Source organism: Aphelocoma coerulescens, chromosome 27, assembly GCF_041296385.1.
Source record: "Aphelocoma coerulescens isolate FSJ_1873_10779 chromosome 27, UR_Acoe_1.0, whole genome shotgun sequence".
NCBI lineage: Eukaryota > Metazoa > Chordata > Aves > Passeriformes > Corvidae > Aphelocoma > Aphelocoma coerulescens.
Window position 1 is genome coordinate 2908421 of NC_091040.1, and position 19398 is coordinate 2927818.

General features: G+C 62.1%; 1 protein-coding gene across 1 annotated transcript; it reads right to left on the minus strand.

Moving 5' to 3' along the window:
• Positions 1 to 509: 509 nt before the first annotated feature.
• Positions 510 to 18112, minus strand: JUP (junction plakoglobin). Its single transcript, XM_068996508.1, has 15 exons — positions 18058 to 18112; positions 8372 to 8604; positions 7174 to 7427; positions 6708 to 6946; positions 6095 to 6296; positions 5539 to 5683; positions 5067 to 5170; positions 3749 to 4087; positions 3217 to 3372; positions 2953 to 3072; positions 2643 to 2793; positions 2414 to 2535; positions 2116 to 2155; positions 1605 to 1772; positions 510 to 1370 (listed from the first exon to the last, which is right to left on the minus strand). The coding sequence occupies exons 2-14, from the start codon at positions 8595 to 8597 to the stop codon at positions 1627 to 1629; spliced, it is 2244 nt and encodes a 747-aa protein (XP_068852609.1). The 5' UTR covers positions 8598 to 8604; positions 18058 to 18112; the 3' UTR covers positions 510 to 1370; positions 1605 to 1626.
• Positions 18113 to 19398: the final 1286 nt, after the last annotated feature.

The following is a 19398-nucleotide window of genomic DNA, read 5'->3' on the forward strand; positions in this document are numbered from 1 at the left end:
TGACTGTCTCCTGCTCTGGCAGCGGCCACAGCAGGCCAAGGGCCGTCTGGCCCCAGCCTCGTCCCACGAGCCACCCCGGCCCCATTGCCCTTGGGAAGTGCTCTGGGTTCTGCTGGGACTGCCCGGAAAGCAGCTGTTGTTTTGCTCATCGCTGGTGCTGGCACGGCTGCGGCAGGAAGCAGATCCACTTCCCCGAGCACTGGGGTTGGCTGCAGCCACGGTGCTGAGCTCAGGCAGGATGTTCCCCCCAGTCCCACTTCCCAGACCGGCTCCTGCTGCTTTGTCCCCACTTGCTCCTGTCCCAAGCACAGCACATGAACCTTGCTGTCCTGCCATGCTCTGTGGCAGCCTGGGCCCATGGCCAGGCAAAGCAGGTGCCAAGCATGGGAATGAGCCCACCAAGAGCCCTCTGCCCCACGGAGGGACTCACCATGGGCCCACAGAGGGCGATGGCTTCGCCTTCCCCTGGCTGCCCCGAGGGACCGTCCCCAGCCGACAGAAGAACAGGCTCAGGGCAGCACAGGGCTGCAGGGGTTATTTTATTCTTTGCTTTGGTCTATACAAAAACAACTTACAGAAATAATAAAATCTTCCATTCCTGACCCACACTCCAGTAACTGTCCATCCCTTTCCAGCCGGAGTGTTAAACCACCATCAGATCTAAAGCCTCTTTAAAAAATGCGTTAGATAAGGGAGGAGGGGATGGAAACACACCACTCACCAAAGAGAAGGGAAACGGGTTAAAATGTGCAACAAAGATCGGTACAAGGACACAGTTCCTAATGCTGGAGTCACTCCTCTATGGGGACTGGCAGGACAGGGACACGAAGTCAGCTCCCAGTGGCTGATGGGAAAGAATTAAACCTCAGACACCCCGAAGGTCCTGGGACACGGACCCTTTGCTTTCAGCAAACTCTGGGTTGGCCTGATTCAGTTGGAGTTCGCAGGAAGCAAAGGGTTTTTTCATGTCAGATTCCTCTCCTAGAACACTAACACGCAGAACAAATTGTGGGGAAGTTAGAAAGCACAAACTTAAAGACGGCAAAAGCCGTTGGCACCATATTAAAAATAAAAAAGAAATATATATTCATAGAAAAGGCTATTTTGCCAAAGAAAGATCACTAACGGTGCAGGGTTTGTGTTTTAAAGCTTCAGAAACAGTATCTTGGATGCTGGATGCAGCAGTAGGTGCTCGAAGCAGTCCCAGGAGGAAGGACCTTCTCCACAGACCCACAGCGAAGAAAACAAATCAAAAAATAAAACCTCTCGTGTGAATGGAAAAGTTTTGTCTTCTCAGGCACTTCTGTCTCCCAAGTCCTTCTCGCGAATGCTCAGCTCTGGGGCCACCCTCTTCTGCATGGAGAGAACACCTGCAGTGGCAGAGAACTCCTGTCATCCACCGAGGGGCGATTTGGGAGGAGACCAGAGCCTGGGACCCCCTGAGCCCACAGCCGATGGGGACATTGACCCACGGCAGCACCAGGGACCCCGTGGTGGCATCAGGGACCCCCCAGCATGCCAGGTGCCATCAGCCAGCCCTGCCTCCCCCAGCCACTCATCCCACCACAGGGCTGAGCCCGTGTCCCAGGTGGGCTGGCAGGTACCTGGTGCGGGGCTGCGGGCGGGTTAGGCGAGCATGTGGTCAGCGAAGGGCGCTCGGACGCCGTCGCTGTAGGCATCCATGGGGTAGTCCCCATCCATGTCCATGTGCATGTCGATGGGGTCCAGGGGGATGTCACCCGAGTACATGGGGCGGTAACCAGGGTCCAGCTCTGCAGGGAAGGGATGTGGCAACCTCAGCTCCCACCGGCCAAAGACTTCTCCAGATCTCAGCCACCTCCTCGCCCCATCCCCCTCCACCGCCCGCCCGGGGCAGCATGTGACAAGTGGTGCTGCAAAAGGGACCCACCACTCCCTAGCCCAAGGGCACCAGCTGTGCAGTGTGTGCTCCCTGGGAGCTGAGCATCCCACTGTGTACCCCCCATCCCCAGCAGACTGGGCTGGCACTTGACTGGCAGCCACCTGAAAGAGGTTTTAAAACCAGCCTGCCTTGGTGACATGACACAACTGCCCCCCCAGAACCCAGCCCACCGGGACCCTGCAAGCCATACTCACCATCTGAGTAGGGCTCGTTGATGGGGATCATGCTCTGAGCCTACGGAAGAAGGTGGCACAATTGAAGGGATTCATGCTCCCGATGCTCAGGGGCCATGTGGTGGCAAGCCCTGTCCCAGTGGGTGCCATGACCCAGGAGCTGAGGCCACAGCCCACCCCCCTCCCGCCTCCCACTGTCTGACTGTCACTACTGCCTGAGCTCTGGTTGGAGGTGCTGGCAGCAGCTTTTGGAAGCAGAACGGGGCCATCCCCTGAGGCCCTGGCTTCCCCAGAGAAAAGATGTTGCTGGGATGCTCACCGCTTCCCAGGCTGCTGGGTCATGCTTGAAGAGGGAGTTGGTGAGCTCCACAGAGACACGCTTCCTGTAGTCAGGGTTCTTATCCTCGGAGATGCGGAAGAGCACAGCGGCCGCATAGGTGGCTGTAGGGATTGGCAGCAGCCTCAGCTCCTGCTGCCATGCAGCACCAGAGCCCCAGAAACCCCAGCTGGGATGGTGCCAGGAGAGGCCCTGGCATAGCAGCACTCACCTGTGCCCTCATTCCGGGAGTGCAGCAGCTCCATCAGAGGAGCCGAGGCCCCCTCGGCATCGATGGCATCTGCTGCCTCCTTGTCCTGGGCCAGCTCGCACAGCACGCCGGCTGCCACGCGCTGGATGTTCTCCACCGGCGAGTACAGGAGCTGTCAGGAGAGATCAGAGGCCGTGTGAAGCAGCCAGCAAGGAGCCCTTGTGCTCTGGGCACATTTGATCCATGGGGCCATCAGCCCAGGGCTGCAGCTCCCTGTGCAGGCTGGGCAGGAGGTGGCCCAGTGCAGCCCCCATGTCCCCACAGGCCTGACCTGCACGAAGAGAGGGATGGTGTTGAGGCGGAAGATCTCCATGCGGTTCATGGGGTCCCGGGCCAGGATGTGCAGTGCCCCTGTGCAACCCTCCACAATCTCTTCCATCTTCACTCCATCCTGCCAGGGAACAGGAGCTCAGCCAGGGCGCCCACATGCCGGGGCACAGCCACCTGAGGTGTGGGCACAGGGTACCCCCAGGGACAGGCTGGGCTTTGGGGTGCCAGGCTGTGCTGGGAGCAGGGCAGGGGGGTGGGGACTCACCGTGTAAGGCTGTTGTGTGCCAGCAGCCACGTGTCGCTGGGCGTCCTGGTGAGCCTTGACCAGCAGCTGGACCAGGCGGGGGATGACAGCGGCCTCCTGCAGCGGGGCGTGGTTGGCCGGACACAGGGCCAGGTTGCGGATCAGGCCTATGGTAGCCTGGAGGAGAGGAGGAGGGAGGAGAGATTTGTCTCAGCTGTGGATCAGAACAGCATGTGTTCCCCAAGAGACCCACTGGCTGGACCCCTCCCCATCTGTCCCACCCCATCCCCTCTGTGGTGCAGGCTGACTCAGCTCCCCCCAGCATCCCCTCCACAGGCTGAGCATTGATTCCAATGAGCACCGGGCATGAGCTACTTCCATCATCAGCCGCTGTCAGGGACATGACCCAACAGGAGCAGCCACCATCACTCCATGCACAGCACCAGCTGCTGACCCCCTCAGCAGCCCATCCCACCACGGAACAGCAGCCGGGGGCTCGCTCCAGCCCAGGCACCGGCTTCATCCTGCCCCCAACCTCCCTCTGGCCCCTTACCTTAACCAGTGGCCACTGGTTGGGCTGGTTGAGGAGCTTGACAATGGCAGGGATGCCGTAGTTGAGCCGCACCGAGTTCTGCGCCATCTCGGCCTCGGGGTGCCGGCTGGTGAGGTGCCGCAGGGCGCAGACGGCCGGCTCGGTGATGTCCTCCTTGTCGCCTGCCCGCAGAATGGTGTGGATCAGGGCCTCCACCCCGTTTGACTGCGTCACCAGTGTCTTGTTCTTGCTGTTGTTGCAGGTCAGGTTGGAGAGGGTGCCAGTGGCACAGGTCAGCACGTTCACATCATCAGAGCTCAGCTGGTTCACCAGGATCTTGAGAACGCCATCCAGGCCCTCCTGCAGGAATGGGGACGGGAGGTGAGAGCAGCACACACAGCCAGACCCAAGCTGCAGCCCCGCATCTGGCTCCACGTGCCCCCAGCAGGCAGCAATGGGCGGTGTTCCTGACTCCCACACAGCTCCTTTTCCACCCCCTCACGGCTCCTTTTCCATCTCCCACAGCTGGAGCTGCTCCTTCACGGTGAGCCCCAGCCACTCTGACATGTGCAGTTTCACTCAGAGTTTAATGTCTCCAGCAGCTTTTCCCTGCTGGAATCACACTTCCCATGCCCCCGCCAGCACTCCCCACACAGTGACAGAGTGACCCCAGTCCTGGCCATGCTGGCCAGCAGCCAACAGACGGACAGGAAGGAGTTAAAGCGCCACGACCACGTCCTCCTTCAACCCTTCAGTCATCAGAGCCAGGGATGGTTCTATGACAGCCAAAATAGTTTCCAGGCTGCATCAGAGCTAATCCACATGGAGCGGCCCCAGCAGATGGGAAAACTCATCAGGAGGCAGCAAAGGGCTGGGAGAGCAGACCCAGAGCAGGGCTGGGGTCACCTCTGCACTGGCTGCAGGGCACAACAGTCTTGGCAGCTGCTCTGCTGGCAGCTCCCACAGGAGCCGGGCAGGCAGCCAGCCCAGGACAGGCTGACGGGGCTCCCGAGCCAGAGCAAACTCCGGTGACACCCGCTGAGTGACCGCGGTGGCCTCGGCCCCACACTGGGGACACGCAGGAGTGCTGGCAGCCAGCTGGCATTGGCAGGCCCACGGGCAGCGAGCAGCCCGCTGTGAGGCAGGGCAAGCCCTGCTGCAGGGTAACATGGGCACAGCAGGGCATCCCCTCACCCCGCCAGGCACACATGCTGCTGCAGCTCATGGAACGGGGAACACACAGCTTTGGACTCAGCCTGGCATGAGCAGCCCAGCACCCGGCACGGCCACGGCTCCGAAACGCGGCGCTGAAGCACAACCAGGGGTCCCGCAGACTCACCTGTTTGGTTGCCACGTCAGAAAGGTTCCGCAGGGTCCACAGGCAGTTCTGGACCAGCCTGGGGCTGGAGCTGGTCAGGTGCTTGCCCAATGCCTGCATGCCACCTGCAGGGAAGGGGACAGCCCTGTGAGCACCCTCAGCCATCCCAGCAGGAGGACGAGTGAGTGGCAGCAGGGCTGCATGGGCTGGGCATTGGCCATGCTCCTGTACATGGAGCAGTCTCATGGCTTGGCAGAGGCCAAACGTGGTGTGTGAAGAGCTCTCGGACAGCCAGGATGGATCCTGCCCACACACAGTGCCAGGAACATGCCTCAGTAGCCTTCACAGAAGGAATCCAGGCCAGCATAGGTGGCTTCACCTGGCCGTGCCAGACATCTGCCCATCCCCCAGACATGCGGCAGGACACGTCCTCAGCCGCATCACCCTGATACCACCATCCATCCTCCTGCAGCTCTGCCCCAGCCTCTCTTACCAGCCTCAACGATGGCAGGTTTGTTGCTGGGACACACCGACAGCACCTTGAGCACGCGGCTCGTGGTCCAGAGCAGCTTCTCATAGTTGTAGCTGCGCATGATCTGCACCAGGGCCTGAGGTCCTCCGTTGGCCAAAATAATCAGCTGCAAGACAGAATCCCAGAACAGTTTGGGTTGGAAGGGACCTTAAAGACCACCAAGTTCCACCCTCCACCACAGACAGCAACACATTCCACTAGATGAGGTTCCTCCAAGCCCCATCCAACCTGACCTTTAACGCTTCCAGGGATGGGGAACTGAGAATGGAGGGTTGGGGTGTGGTAGCCCTGGGCTGCTGGGACTTCCTCTCCGGATTCCCCAGCTCATGCCAGCACACAAGCCAGGCAGGAGCTCCAACCCCTTGGCATGCAGGAATGCTCCGGTCACCTCGCCAGGGACACACGAGATGGTGGGGTCTCCACCGCTGCCTCCTGCACATCTGTGAGGTGCAAAGCTGGGCAACCACCCCCCTGCTGCCCTCCCCATGCTGCAGTCAGTCTGGGATCCCCATCCCACCTTGCTCTCCTGGTTCCCATAGGCCAGCAGCTGGAGGCAGTCAGTGGTGATGGCCAGGAACTTGGGGTTGTTCTTGTTCAGCAGGGGAACCATCTTCTGCAGCCCGTCAGCCAAACGCACGGCCATCTTGGCCCCCTCCTGGTACAGCAGCAGGTTGTGCAGGGTGGTGATGGCGTAGAAGAGAACCGACTCGACGGGCGAGCTGCGGGCAGGCAGCACACACCACATCAGTGCAGGAGCTACACCAAACTCACCAGGCTGCAGTAGAGCTCCCAGGGCTGCCCCCGAGCCCAGCATCCACCAACACCCTTCAGCAAGGCCCCATGCAAGCCCAGCATGGCCCCAGAGAAGGGACACATCAGAGCCTGAGCCCCATCTCTGTGGTCAGGGCAGGGAGAGGATGTAGCCGCTCCCCTCCTCCTGCCCTCGTGCAGGCTCCTTATGCAGCAAACCCTAGGGGTTTTCACAGGCTCACAGTCTCCCATTCCCTTGTTTTGGTGAGCAGGAGGACACACGCTGAGGGCAGCATGAGCCCTCCCTTCCTCTGCCCCCAGCCCAGGAGGGGCTGCCAGGCTCTGCCATCCCCCCTGGAGTCCCCACCGCCACCGTGTACCTCAGCATCCTGACGAGGGCCGGGATGCCACCAGACTTAAAGATGGAGAGCAGGCCCTCGCGATGGTGCGAGAGGTTGTGCAGGATGCTGGTGGTGCAGCGGGCGGTGTCCAGGTCGCTGGTGCTCTGCATGGTGCGGACCACGGCCGCCACGATCTGCGGCGACTGCATCAGCGCGCGGCGCGACGCCTCCTTCTTGGAGAGCTGGTTGACGATCATGGCTGCCTTGCTGACAACCACCTGGAGGGAGAGGAGCCAGCGTGTGGGAAGAGGTCTCACAGCAAGGACAGGCTGCGAGGTGACATGGGTGGGCAGAGGTGGGCTCAGTCCGGGTGCAGGGCGGAGGCAACCAGGAGTTTGGCCAAGAGGAAGGAGACAGACGTGGCCACAGAGCCTGACAGGGATGGGAGCCCCTCTGTGCAGCAGCTGAAAGCCCAGAGACACATACAGCAAACGTAGTTCCTTACCGGGTCCTCATCGTTGAGCAGCTTGGTGAGCTCCGGGATGGCACGTGTGGCCAGCTCAGCATCATCCTGGTAGTTGATGAGGTGCACAATGGCTGACTTCAGCATCTGGGAGGGCTCTGCCAGGCGCTGCACATTGGTCTGCTGCCCCTCCAGCTGGGTGGTGATGAGAAGCGAGCGGTCCTCCACTGTCTCGGGGTACATGGCAGCCCGGACACGCTGGGCACGGGTCATGGCCAGCTGAGCCTCCATATCCGCTGCAGGGGTGGACAGGGAGGCAGCGTTAGGCTCTCTCCAAGCAGCGCTCCCAGCCCTGCTTCCCAATCCCAACTAGATGAGCAAGAGCTTAGCGCAGCAACACCGGCCACGTCAGCAGTCCCAGCACGCTCTGCACAGAGCTGGAGCTTCAAAGCGTAAACAGATACGGCAGCACAGAGATAAGACAACACTCAATTAGGCAGCATGATGAGGCAGTTGTCACACAAGGCCCATTAATTAAAAAATTAAGAATATTTGCAACTTGGGACCAGCTGGCACTGGAAAAAAGGAGAACATTGAGGCCTTCCCCATCGAGGATGCTGAGATGTGATACTGTAGTAGCCACCCATGGTCCCCACCTCTGCAGCAAAGGGACTGCACAGGGTCCTGTGGGGGACTCTGATCCCCGTGGGAGCTGGCAAATAAACCTTCCAGGGCCTATTGCTGACAGGGAACTGCACAGACAAGCAGAACAAACCAGGGGGATAAAGCTGGGGGGAGCATCTCCTTCACTGCAGGCTGCGGCTCCGTGTCGTCCTCGCCTCAGCGGGAGAAGCCGTGGCAGTGGCACGGTGTTACGGCACACACTGGCAGCTCTGTCAGCCACACTGGGACAGGCTTCCCAGCAGGCAGACAGGCAGTAGAGCAGGTGGCAGATCTGTGGGCCGGGATCAGCTGTTCCCATCTCAAGCCAACCCGCTGGCGCACTCGGATGTGTGCGCAGCTCAGCGCCAGTGCAGGCTGGCTGCGCCACCCCCGCACGAGAGCCTCTCGGCGCTGGGAAGGAGGACAGGAGGGAGCATATTTTAGGCAGCAACAACTCTCAGGGTGTGGAAGCCAGCGTGGAAGAGTGCCCAGAAGCAGCATGGCTACGGGGGAGGAAGAGGAAGGCAGGAGCTGAGCAGCTGAGCCCGCGGATGTGCCGGGCCCCACGACCCCTTACCTTGCGCTTGGCTCTGGCCCTGGTTCCCTCCTTGGCAGTAACTCGTGGTGGTCGTCTTCTTGATGGTGTACTGCTTCCCATACACCTCGTCATCGTCCCCGAGGCACTTGCTGCTGACGGAGGGCACCTGCGTATTGACGCCGGAGTGGATTCCGGAGTCGTAGGTGTAGGTCTGCTGCCACTCCGTCACCTTGATCGGCTGCTCCATCATGTTCATCACCTCCATGGCTGCTCTGCAGGGCGGGGAGGGGAGAGTTTACACCTCTGGGAGAGCCCAGGTTACCACAGGACCCTCTTGCCCCTCTCCTGCCCCTGAGTGGCACGGCAGCCCCCAGTGCAGCAGCCGGCCCCTGTGCAGCCCACAAGCAGATGGAGCCGATCCCTATCTGCCCTCCTCCCCCACAGGAGATGAAAGGCGGCACCGGGATGACGAACCCAAAGCTCAGCACTTTGTTGCTCGTGTTCAGACATGAACCGTGGCTGCATCTCACAGCGCTGTGTCTCACAACACCGTGTCTCACCACTGCCACGGCCAAGGTGTGGGCAGGCTCTGCCTGGCACAGTGGGACACCACAAGCTCCAGGGTCCCCCAGCTGCCCACAAGCTTTTTTAAGACCCCTTTCCAGAGATAGGACCTGCAAAGAGCTGGAGATATGCCAGGAGCTCCAAGCTCCATATGGCTGGAACTCCAAGCATAAAATGAACTTTTTTAGAAGCTTTCTGGGACACTCCTAGAGCACCTAAAATAAGCAGGCAAAGCCACTGGCTCAGCTATCCCATGGGTGCTCAGCATCACAGGCGCCTACGGTGTGGTCTGGGGCTGGGCACTCCCCACTCAGCACCGGGACAGGGCAGCCCAGCACATCCCAACACTCAGGACAAACCAGCCAAAGTTGCTCCGAGCAGGGCTGGGCTTTCCTTGTCTTTAATTTGAGGATACAAGGGGAGGGAGGATGGCTCATGGATTAATGCCTGAGCTCACTGAGGGCTGTGAGTCACCAGCCCTGCATCCAGGCCTCCGGCACGGCCAGGGGGGATGGAGGCAGGCAGGGAGGGAGGGTCGGAGGCAGGCAGGGAGGGAGGGATGGAGACAGCACCCGCCCAGCCCTCCGCTGACCCATCACCCAGGCACCCGCCAGAATTCCTATCCCTTCCCGGCCGCGCAGGAGTGGAATGAGTCAGAGTTTCAGAGGCGATAAGCAGCGAAGGGAGCAGCTGCCGCCCGGCATACCTGGGCGCAGCAGCACCCACTTCCAAACAGCCTAATTACCACCTGCACCGGCCCCGATTCCTGCGCCGGGCAGGACCGGGACGGCCGCGCGCCCCTGGCTCCGCTCCAGCCGCGGGCACAGCGCGGAACCCGCAGGGACCAGCCGGGCTGGGGCGGCAGCCTCGGGCCCCAGCACCCTCCTGGGGGAGCGAGGAGAGGGAGCTGAGCCCCCCGCCAGGCCGGCGGCTGAGTCAGGGCGTCGGGTGGTGGCCGAGGACGCGGCTCCGTGGGGCGTCCCGGCGGGGCACGGCGCGCACGGGCTTGGCACGGCTCGTCCCACCGCTGCCGGCTGTTCCCAAGGAGCGGCTGAGCCCTCGGCAGCTGCACAGGCCGGCGCTCGCAGGGAGGAATCCCAAGCCCTCATTCGCGGGGGCAGCAGCCAGATGGGAATCAGGAGCTCCGCCACGCTCGTCCCTCCCGGCTGGGTGCATCCCGCAACCCCCCGCGTCCAGCCCCAGCCCCAGCCGCCTTCCCGGAGCCGCGGCAGGGCGCTGCTCCTGCCAATCCGATATTTTTTGAGCTGTCAAGCAGCACTGGCAGACTCAGAGCAGCTATAATGGGCTGTGCATAATGCACGGTGGTCAGGCGATGGAGGGACCCGCTAATGGAGGGCGGTGGAGGCAGAGCCTTCCCGCGGCGGGTGGGAGCTGGGGCAGGATCAGTGGGGCAGGACAGCGTGTGACACATGCTGCCAGGGGCGAGAGGAGAGGCAACTCCGCTCCCCACCCCGCGTCGCAGCAGGGATGGGCCGGGAGAGCCCCAGTGCCGAGCTGGGAGTGCCGCGGTGCTGCACACCCGCACTTGTGTGCTGCTGAATGGGTATTTGGGAGGGCAAATCCTTCAGCTGGCTCATCCCGGCCATGGTTGGCAGAGTCTCCAAATTGTGTCGGGAAGCTCAAAGAGAAGCAATAGTCATGCCTTATGAAGTGTGGAAGTGGTAGGCAGGAGAGCGCTCTGTGGCACTGACAGGGCACGTCACCACGGTGCAGGAGCTGGGTGAGCCGGCACCCATCCCACATGCAGAGCCCCAGCAACAGGGCCCCAACACTCCAGGCAAACACTGGAAAGCTGACCTGGACAAGGTGGGCAGGAGGAGAGAAAAGATCACACGACCAGAGCCAGGGCAGGGACCCCGGGCAGCAGCAAGACAGATCTGGCAGGGGCTGATGCTGCTGCACCATTGCTCAGCAGTGACATCCGCTCCAAAATTTACAGGCATCAGACAGGCACTTAATTTTCCAAACCTCCAGCAGCTGGGCTCAGACACCATACAGAGTCCTGCATTATGCATGAGCCACCCCTTCCGTCTGCACCGCGGCACCCAGGGACATCAAAAGCCAGCACAGCTCCTCGAGCTCAGACATGAGCTCTGGTGATCGGCCCCAGACAAGCTCCAAGCAGGAGAGCGGGACCAGGAGCCACGGGCACTTCACTAAACACAGCACTTGTCCTTCCCCTGAGCATCCCCCTAACAGCGTTTGCTCATCACCACAGGGACCAGAGAGGCCAACAGCACCCGAGCTGACAGGGCCAGCGGAGCAAATGTCAGACACTCCTACGGTGAGCAGTGACATTTTCTGAACCCTGTGACAAGCGTGCCCTGCTCATCACTCAGTGAGGGGCAGATGCTGACACAAGCTTCTCCCCCATCCTCCACAGCCTGGCTCTGTCCTCAGGTGTCCTCTCTCCTCCTCAGCAGACTCAGTGACAGCAGCACCAGCATGATGGTTATACCTGGCTTCACCTTATCAGGACCCATTCCCTGGCAATGCTTCTAGGGAAGTGCTGTAGCTGGGCAGGACCCTAATGCAGGAGGGAGAAGCAGGGAGTTATTTCAGGCACACGTGAAAATACCCACACTGGAGGGTCAGCCATGAAGCAGGGGGCATGTCTGGGTGGGCTCCAGCCCTCCCACATCAGGCCTGTGGGCAGGACGATTGCTGCTGAGCCCAGCCCTTATCTTCCCCCCCCAGGCTGGCAAAGCAGGAAGGGGAGAACAGTGAGGGCAGAACAGTGCCACCAGACCTCACCTGAGCCCCACTCCACACAAACCTGGACCCCAGGGAAACATGACTCACTCCTGAGTACAGTGAGAAAATCCCCCAGGAAACAGTGGGGCCGATGTGGGGGACCCCTCAGAGGGGACAACAGGTTTGGGGAGAACCTCCAGCCTGCTCCCACCCTATCTTAGGGAAGGGGCCAAGATACCTGGGGGGCTTCAGCCATGGGATGCAGGACAGGCAGGGGCTTCACTCACTCAAGCAGGGCACTGCCAGGAAAAGGTTAATCCCTCTCCCACCACTTCCCGCAGCCAGGAAGGCAGAGGAAGCTCCCGCGGCTGTCGGGCACCGGCCAGCGGCTCATCCGCCCCCAGAGCCATTTGATCGGCTTCCAAGCAGCACCGGCCCCCCGGGACACCGTCTGCGGAGGAAGTCTCTGGCAAACATGCAGCCCCAGGCCTGCCTAGCCCTTCTCACCAGCTGCTGTGAAGCCTTCAGCCTCACCAGGCAGGACACAGCCGGCAGACAGGGCTGAGCTGCCCAGAACAGCAGCAGGAAAGCCATGAGCACTGCTTCATGCAGAAATATCTACTGCCCAGGGGCTTCTCGGGGAGCAGCAGTCCCAGCAGACAGCTGTGATCCCCAGGGTGGGGTCACCCCAAAGGGAGCAGGTGGGGGGCACAGGGCACCCTCACAAGCCCCAGGCAGGGGCTGTGTAGGACCAGGCACTGGGTCCCAGGGTCAGTGGGTGTGAGGGGCAACCTGAGCTCATCACGTGCAAGTCCAGCCTGCCCTCATCCCAGCACGGAGCAGGGTGGGTGCCAGCAGGGGGCTGCTGGAGCCCCCCCAGAGCCCCATCCTCGCTCACACCCTCCAGGAGCAAAGCACAGCAGTACTGGGGGGTCCCTCATGCAGCCGCAGCATGTGAGGGGCTGAGCTCGGTGGTGGGAGCGTGCGAGCGGCTGCAATTACAGTCACTGAGGTTTTTAAGGAAAGGGAAGAGGCAGTTAAGGCAATTCAATAAATGCAGCACAAGAAAAGACTCTATTTTAGAAGCACTTACGCTACACACAATCCATCTCCGGTCCCCCCTTCCTGGAGCAGCCGGGGATTAGCAACTGCCCGCTCAGACAGCCCTGGCCTCGGCAGCCACAGCAGAGTCTTCCCACAGACAAGGGCACGCAGAGCCCAATGCACTCCAAAGAGATGCACCTTGAAGTCCCCCAACACCCACAACCCCTGGCCAAAGCTGCTCTGAAGCGACACCAAGGGCTGACGAAGCTGGGGCAGCCGCTAACGAAGCCCCCGCAGACGCTGTACAAAAGCTTCAGTGGTTTTGAAGAGGATCCTCAGGAACACACAGCAGGAGCAGACAGAGAAAGGAGCTTGTCAAGACCTCACCAGCATCAATGGGAAGTGTTCGAGTCAGATCCCGGCACCAGGAGCCCTTTCAATGGGGCTTTACAGGGAAGATGAGTGGAAGAATTCAAAGGAGAACGAGAGCAGCTTGAAGTTTAATGAGGAGGAGACAGCAGTGGGGGATCAGCCTCTCGTTAGAGCAGGCAAAACCACTGGCCTGGCCTTGCACACAAAGGAGCCCGTGGCCTTTGTGCATGGATGTTCCCAGGTCCAGAATGTCTCCTCGCTGCCCCATCAGCTCTGACAACTTCGGGGCACTTCAGAAGGGCAGTGGGGTGAGGGAGCTTCAGATCCAGGCTCCTTCACTGGAGGGGGCTCTAAAACCTTTTTTATATTTCATCTACCATGGTGCTGTTACATCTGAGCTGCTGAATATCCCATGCAAAGTCCCAGCTCCTGTTACTGGGGGTGCTGCACACCCTGACCAGGCTCTGGCAGCAGAGCAGCCCCAGAAGGCAGCAACTCTGCCACGACCTGCTGTGCTCAGCTGATGCTCTCCATTAACCCAGAGCATGTCCCCAAAATGCCTCGCCTGCACCTGAATTAACAGCTCCTGACAGCTCCAGCACACGCCAGGCCCAGGCTGTGATGTTTTGGCACGTCACATCACAAAACGACACAGTATTATCCATCAAGTGTTCTCCCACTGCAAGCACACGCACAGCACTGGGCATGACACCCACCCCCCGCTCCTGTGCATGGGGCAGGGCCCACAGCAGGACCCTCAGCCCAGGGAAGGTTTTCCCAGGGACATTCGCCTGCCAAAGACCCATTGTGGGGTCTCTGGCAGCGCATCTCCCTCCCCACATCCCCAGTTGCTGGCACAGACACCTCCAGCTGCAGAGGCACCAGGAGCAGGATGACCCACACGGGTTCATCCCTTCCTCAGTTAGAGTTTGCTGATTTCATTAGAATCATGTCTGGGAAAGATGGGAATTTGCCACTTGTCCATGGAAAGGCAAACTGGCATGGTGAGATTAATCACAATTACTCCCTCTGGATAAGAAAAATCAAAATCATTATTTTGTTTCAATGAGCACAAAGAACAAGTTGTTCTTTAAGAACACTATAACTGCAGGCTCTGGACCTTGCAGGCTGTTCCCAGCTCCAACCATGGCATCCAGGACACAGGGTTCGCCACCGGGCCCTGCCAGAGGAGTTGGGGCAGTGGGGAGGGGCACAGAGGTGCTGAGCCCCAGCTTAATTTCTCCATCCGGTTGCATTACAGCTGCAAAGTTCAGACGCTTCACAAGAAATTATCACCAACAGCCGTCAGCACCCGGCCTGTCGGAGCAAGTTAATGATTTGTCACCAGGGCTCTGCCCGCGCGTCACCACGATTATGGCAGGCTCTGCCAGCAGCCAAAGGTCTCTCCCCCCCGTGCGGATGCACACGCGTTTCATCCAGCCACCCACCCCCAAAAGCCACACGGGACCCCAGCACACCCACCCCACAGGTTCTGTGCCCCTCGACAGCGCCGGGGCAGCCCCCCTGGAGGGCACTGCCACGGCCACCCCCTCCCAGTCTGATCACCCAAGCGTGGGATATTGGGAAAACACCGAGCATTCCGCCGCCACCAGCCCCGGCCCTGGGAAGGAGGCCGAGGACTCGCTGGAACAGACAGCGCAGATGTCACGGGCTGCCCGACAAGCCCCGGCAGCCGCGGCACAGGGCTCCTGCCCTGTTTCCAAAGCGATTCCGGAGCCGAGAGTCCAAGGCGTGCCAGGATGCCTCCAGGCCCGCCAGCAGCCGCAGCAGAACCCATCGAGGCTGGTGTATTTAGAAGGGTATTTCAAATCTCTGCTTAAATAGAAACATCTTCATCTCCCCCCCCCCCCCCGAAGCGATTGACGAGCCGGGTGTGGCTGCAAAGCCAGCCCTGTTTAAGCACAGACCTGGTGTTCAGGTCAAGTTTTAAACCTTTTTGGAGAGGTTGCACCTTCCCACCGCCTTGTCCACCACTTCATCAAATAGTGTCCATGAGCAAAGAGGGGTAAAACCAGCCCTCCCACAGAAGAGAATGCGATTCAAGGCACCAGCGCAGCCCTGGTGTCCTCCCAAGCTGCCATCCCCAGCTGTTTCCATTCACACAGACCCACCTGGGACACCCCACAGGACTGAGAGTGACCACCTACCCTCAGCTCTGAGTGATGCTGGGTGCCCACACACCCTGTCTAGATGGAGAAGCATCATCTGAATTCCGAGGTAGGCTTTTACTACTGTAATAGATACTACATTTCTTTTTAACTCCTGTTAATTAGAAACCAGTCTAATTTAAACCTTCAAAACCAGCACAAGCGTCGGTACAGATGCTGCAATTAAAGTTCTGCAAGTTCTCTACGCAGAGGCTCTGCTCCCCCAGCCTGCAGAGCGGGGCCAAGGGCAGCTTCGCTCCCAGGCTCTGCCATCTGCGAGCGGCAGCGCGCCCGGCAAAAGCGCCGTCTTAAATCCTGGAGATCTGGAAGTGTGATAAAAAGCCAAATCCCATCAAGCGCTCCCACACCAAACCACAGTCTTGAAGGGAAACCGTCCTCCCGGGAACGAGCTGAGCTGCAGGAGCCGTGCAGCTGTACCGCAGTGCCTGCCCGGCTGCGAGGGCTGAGTAAGGGTTTCAGGTGGGGGAAACAAAGGGGTGAGTTAATGGGATTAGGGCAGCGGCGAATGAGACACTGAAATGCGGCACCGGGACCACAGGGGACATTCCCCAAGGTCCCCGGCTGCAGCCCGGCCACGACTCACCCGCGCTGCCGCGGAGGCTCCAGGCACGCTGCACAAACTACTCGCACACCCAGCCCCAGGAGACCCCTCCCAGCAGCCCGGCTCGTTCCCCCCCACCCCCGGGGATGAACGCGCTTCCTGGAGCCGGCAAGGACACGGCACATCGCCCAGACAATAGAATGGAACGCCATTGTCTGAGGGAGGGCCCCGCGCGGCCGCCCCACCTTCCCCAAGCGCCCTGAGCCCTGGGGACCCACGGCTGTCCCTGCTCCCGCACAGCAGCCACGGGGCTAGGAGGGAGCAGCCACCGCGGCCAGGAGCTCTGTGCCTCCCCGTCCTGATGGCCAACTTGTTTAAGCCAAATTAGCAGTGAAATGGGGTTTTCATGACACTTCATGGAAATCCTCCAAAACAATGAGCGATCACAGGCTTCAGATGTGCAAACACAGTTCCAGTGGGTGCCCGGCACCCTTCCAGCCAGCTCCGACACCGACAAGGACACAGAAATGGACCCCTATAATTTTCCCATTGCCGTTTCCGGCTGGGCCGGACACTCCGAGAGCGGAGCCTGGAGCAGCCCCCGCGGACACTGCACCTGCCCTGGATGCGGTGACAGCCCGGAGCAAACGCCCCCGGCACTGCTCCAGCCCCATCCCCGCGGCAGCTGGCAGGGAGACGCTGCGCCCCCGGCTCCCCACCAGCCGATGGCAGACGGACACCAGACCCGCGAGCGTCGGGGCTGGCACCAGTGCCAAAACCAGCACGACGTGGGCTGGAGCAGGAGGTGAAGCAACTGGCGGGGCTGTGACACGGGGCGTCCCCAGCCCTCACCACCCTTCTGGTATGGGGAAGCTGAAAAGGGAACATCAAACCAGACATGGGACTCACCCAGGCACTCCAACAGCGTTACGGGGAAGCCGGGGGTGCGAGGACTTACAGCCTGGCTGGAGAGGGTGCAGGCTGACGCCTTCACACCCGTGCAGGCACGACGGTGGCGCAGGTCACCCTGTCCCGTCCCCAGCAGCAGGCGTGCCCTCCTGAGCGTTCACGCTCCTCTCCCAGCACACGTCTCCCCGCGCTGCCTGTATGACAGCCCACGTTTGCCTTCTCCGGGCAACTCCCAGCAACATTTCAGCATTATCCTTTCATCTGTGCTGTAAACCTGATTAATTAAGCTAATCACTCAGCGAATGCAATTAGAGCGCTCTCTCCTCTCTAAACATCAGACGAACAGCCAAGTTTCGCTCCCCCCGCCGTTTCCCGGTGCGGATACCCGCTGTCAGGGGCTCAGCTAGGACCCCCCGTCCACACTGTGCCCAGCACCCCTAACCCGCGGGGGGCTGTCTGGGTGATGTCGGGTCACCCGCATCCCCCTGTGCCCTCTCAGCCCCCAGATCCCACATGCCCGGCGGTAGGCGTAGGGTAGCCCCGGCCCTGCGGGTAGGGACGGCGATGCCGAGGCGTTCCGCGGTGGCCTCGAGAACAGCACGCGGTGTCCCCAGGTGTGACTCTGGGCACGGAGCAGCCCAGTTTGCGTAAGAGCCCCACAGCACCGGGCGAGCGCCGTGCCAGGGCCTCGCCCGCCCAGAGGCAGCTCCGGGCGGGGCCGGGGATGGGGACAGAGTCGCCACCTCGCACCGGAGCGCGGAGCCGCGACTCCTAAACTGGCTCCCGCGGCACTGGGAAGGGGTTGGGACAGCCCTGGGCAGCCCGGCCGCCCACGGGAGCCCCGGGGACCCGCCCAACTGGCCCCGCGCGGGACCGGCCGAGCTCACGGGCAGCCCTGCCCCCGACGGCGGCAGCGGAGCCGAGCCGGGACGCCCGGTACTGCGCGGTCCGGACACCCGGCTCCTCCCCGCCCCGGGCGCGGCCGCTCCCCAGCCCCGCACGGCGCAACCCGCACGGCGCCGGTGCAGCCCAGCCCGGAACGACCGACGGCCACAGCCCCGGCCCCGTTCCGGCAGCCCCAACTCCGCTCACCGGACCGCTCCCCGCCGCGATCTCCGCCAGCCCGGTCCTCCGGACCCGTCCCCGCTCACCAGAGCGATCCCTGCCCGGTTCCGCTGGCCTATCGCCGCTCACCGTCGCTTCCCCACGCCCGATGCTCGCTGACTCGGCTCCAGTCACCGTCGCTCCCCGTGCCCGGTGCCCCGCCCCGCTCACCGTCGCTCCCCGTGCCCGGTGCGCCGGCCCCACTCACAGTCGCTCCCCGTGCCCGGTGCGCCGTGCCCCCTCGCCGTCCCTCCCCGCCCGACCCCCGGTGCCCCGGCCCCGCTCACCGTCGCTCTCCGCCGCCCGCCCGCTCCTGCCCGAACAAAAGGCGAGCAGCGCCCCGCGCCCCGCCCCGCCCGCCTCGGGCCCCGCCCCCTCGCCGCCCCGCTGCTATTGGCTCCCCCGCACGCCCATCAACCGCCCGGCCCGCCGGGCCCCGCCCCCGCCGGAGGTGTTTATCCGCTCCCCATTGGCGGGGGCGCGGCCGCCCCGCCCCCCTCCCGCAGCTGATTGGACAGCGGGGCGGGGCGCGCGGGGCGCGGCGGCGGGAGAGGAAGGGCGCGACAACGAGGGGACCACCTGGGTGACGTCAGTGGGCGTGGCCAGGTGGGGCTGGGGCGGGGCCGGGACCCGCCCCTGGGCAGGGCCGGGGGCGCGGGGACCCCCCCCGGGCCTTGCGGGGACCCCCGGGCCGTGCGGGGACCCCCCCCGGGGCTGGAGCGCGGGGGCGGCAGGAAGAGGCGCTCGGGAAGGGCTCGGGGCTGCCGGCGCTGCGTCACCCCGGTCCCGCCGGACCGGTCCAGCCGGGTGCTGCCGCCGCGTTCCGGGCGAAGCCGCCGTCACCCAGTGCCCGAGTCATCCATTGGATAGGTTCCAGCCCACCTCGGGACCCCCAGGTGTGGGGAGTAGGAGGATTCGACCCGGGGTGAGGATAGGGAGGGAGCATCCTGCACCCCCGCTGCCTGTACGGTCCCCTGCCACGTCTGGCTGTGAGCGCTGCCAGGCGGGAATTCTCAGCTCCGGAGGGAGGTGAGAGACAGAGCTTCCAACGCCCCGGCAAGAAAAAGGGAATTTATCGCTGAGCGCTGAGCGGGAGCTCCGGAGCACAGCGAGAGAGCTCCCGGCACAAGGAAATGGGCACACGGCACAGCACGGCAGGACATGGCAGGGCACGGCACAGTGCAGCTGAGGTGTCAGCCAGAAATCTCCCTCTTGGTCAAGGTCGAGGGTGTCAGGGAAGCGCAACGATGCCTTCACCGTGTAACCCATCGCTTCCTGCAGCCTTGCCCCTGCATCCCCCTGCATCCCATCTCCATGTCCCTAATCAGTCACTCTGCATCCCATCTCTGCACCCCTGGCACTGCCCCGCAGCTCGACTCTGCGTGTCCTGGGGGGCAGGTTGGTGGCCATGCTCATGGTCACAGCCCCTGCTGGAGTCACACCACCGCTCCCAGAGCTGCTGCTCCTGCCCGGCACTCCCAGGAGTGATGGATGCAGCCAGCACCTGCACATTCAGTGGCTGCAGGTGGGAGCAGACAGAGACCCCGGGCACCCCAGCTCACGGCTGCAAGGGGGTTTGCCTGGTGCCAGTAGATAAGTGGGAGCAAGGAGCTGTCTTCCCCACATGA

Bases quoted from the DNA above. Each gene is read 5' to 3' on its own strand.
- JUP (XM_068996508.1), bottom strand. From the start codon at position 8,597: ATGGAGGTGATGAACATGATGGAGCAGCCGATCAAGGTGACGGAGTGG. The intron at 6,297-6,707 runs GTACACGGTGGC...GCCTGCCCGCAG, and splicing joins GCCCTCGTCAGGATGCTGAG to CTCGCCCGTCGAGTCGGTTC. The intron at 1,773-2,115 runs GTGAGTATGGCT...CCTTCCCTGCAG, and splicing joins CAACGAGCCCTACTCAGATG to AGCTGGACCCTGGTTACCGC.